The sequence below is a fragment of the Monopterus albus genome, unplaced genomic scaffold (assembly GCF_001952655.1).
Source record: "Monopterus albus unplaced genomic scaffold, M_albus_1.0 scaffold2165.1, whole genome shotgun sequence".
In the NCBI taxonomy this organism is placed as follows: Eukaryota; Metazoa; Chordata; class Actinopteri; order Synbranchiformes; family Synbranchidae; genus Monopterus; species Monopterus albus.
The window spans coordinates 1-2369 of record NW_018130040.1 but is presented as its reverse complement, the minus strand read 5'-3'; the positions used below and the strand labels follow the sequence as shown (position 1 = coordinate 2369).

The 2369-nt window shown below is 39.7% G+C and overlaps 1 protein-coding gene across 1 annotated transcript; it reads right to left on the bottom strand.

Annotated features, from left to right (window-relative positions):
* Positions 1-6: 6 nt before the first annotated feature.
* Positions 7-1505, bottom strand: LOC109953940 (protocadherin gamma-C3-like; the record flags this gene model as incomplete). Its single annotated transcript, XM_020589376.1, has 1 exon — positions 7-1505. A coding segment is annotated over exon 1 (1335 nt), but the record flags the coding sequence as incomplete, so codon positions are not given.
* Between the last annotated feature and the right edge of the window lie 864 nt (positions 1506-2369).

Sequence of the window (2369 nt, the reverse complement as noted above, 5' to 3'; positions counted from 1 at the left end):
CTGTGGGACATTGTCGTTAACGTCCAGTAGATGCAAAGTTATTGTTTCATTATCAGATAAGGGTGGAGTTCCTGCGTCTGTCACAATCAATGTGATGTCGTATTCAGGTACTGATTCACGATCCAAAGGCTCCGACACTATAAGATTGTAAAACATGGGACTTTCTGATGATTTGTTAAGAATAAAGGGCATGGGTTGATGCATAGATAAGCTGACATTGCCATTGTCACCAGTGTCTCTGTCACTTATGCCAACCAGTGCAATAACACTTCCTACTGGTATGTTCTCATCTACTGTGTTTTTAACAGACTGAATTGTGATTTCTGGATAATTATCATTCATGTCTGTTACGTTGACGACTACTTTACACTGCCCCAGTAGAGGATGCGTCCCTTTATCTCTGGCCTCAATGTGCAGCTCGTAAAATTTCATGTCTTCATAGTCAATAGTTCCCTTTACAGTTATCTCCCCCGTGCTAGGATTCAATGCAAAAACATCTTGTGCTTTTTCTGAGGTATAAAGGGTGAATGAGTGTACTATCTCTGAATTCGGACCCTCGTCAAGATCTGTAGGGTTGAGCTTCATCACTAAGGTTCCAATCGGGGCATTTTCTCTCATGTTAATTGAGTAAATCTGACTATCAAACCGAGGAGGGTTGTCGTTTGTATCCTGTACTCTAACAATTATATTGGCTGTGCCGGAGCGCACAGGGACTCCGCCGTCCACAGCCGTCAGTATTAAATTGTGAACAGCATTCTCCTCCCTGTCTAAAGAACTGGTCAACACTAAATCAACATACTGAGTTCCATCACTGCCCGTCTGAATTTCGATGGTGAAATGTTTACTGGTACTGAGTTTGTATGTTTTTATTGTATTTATGCCAACATCTGGATCCACGGCATTGGGCAGGGAGAATCTCTCTCCCGGTGTAGCTGATTCTGAAACGTCGAGCTCTACTCTGTCTCGTCGAAAATGCGGAGCGTTATCATTAATATCCGTTATTCCAAGTTCAATGTTGAAGATACGCAAGGGGCTTTCTATTATAACATCGAGCTTCAGAAAACAAGATGTTGTTTTCATCGGACAAAGATATTCCCTGTCCATCTTTTCCACGATATACAGCTCCCCCGTCTTTTTGTTAAAATCTAGGTATTTTTTGGTGGAGAAAATATCAAGTTTTACCTCTCGCTGTGCCAGACTTCCAGACTCAAGCCCCAAATCCGCAGCGAGATTAGCCACAACAGAGCCCCTCTCCATCTCCTCGGCTATCGAGTATCTCGTCACAGACAAAGCACCGGGCCATGCTGCGCACAAGACAATGACAGTGGTCCAAATATTCATCCTTTCGTGTGCAGGGAAAAATAATCCAGCTTCTAAAAACAGTTGTTGTTATGTTTATCTTCAAGATCTGACGATGTATTTTAGGACCTGCCCTAAAGTCGTGTTGTTAATTAAAAAAAATCAAAGGCACATCTTCCACACAGCTGATGTCCTACACCCTTTGCAAATGGGTGTGTCATAACTTCACGGAGAGAGATGCACAATACTGTAGTTGTATACAGTGACACCATGTGACAGAGGCTGCACAGAATGCAGGGACTGTTGTTCAACAACTAGTGGAAACATGGTCTCATAGAACACTGGCATGTAAAACAATTCACTTTTGTATTTTTGCATTATTTGTGGATGGGGAAAATGTTCTCATTCATTTTTATTAAAGCTAAGCTATGTGCTTCTCAGTAACACTGTGGTTTTCATAAATTAACCTCATTTTCCTGTGTCTTGCAGGATAGTGATTAGATTAGTGTCACAAAAACACTCAGCAAAGAAACGGGAATATTAAGAAATGTAAATTAAGTCCAAAATCCTAAAAAATATATTCAATGCATGTTTTTGCTGAAAAATGTAAAACTGAGCTGTTTTCCAACTCCTCTTCTTGGCAATATGCATCATTTTAACCTGCAGTTTCAGTTTCATGCTGTGTATTTTTCACACTCACATCCATTCACTGTTCATAGTAGAAGCAAGTCAAATTGTATTTCTGTCTTCATCTGTTATTTGATGAGTGCTCTTGACTGAATTGTATTATATTATACATTTTTTAAAATTTGACAGCTCACTAAGAATCTTTACTCTCTCATATGTACAGTAGACTATGAAGAGGATTAATTAAATGATAGTGGTTTGTGTTTGTACCATTTGCCCAGGAGGTGTGAACACTTCTGCATATTTTGTAACTGGCTCTCATTTTTCAGGAAGACAGAACTTTCACATACACATCAGGTGGACAGGTTTTAGCTGTGTGGCTACCACTTAACTCATCTGTTTTGAATTTGTTTTTATGATTAGTACTAGAAATATAAAACTCT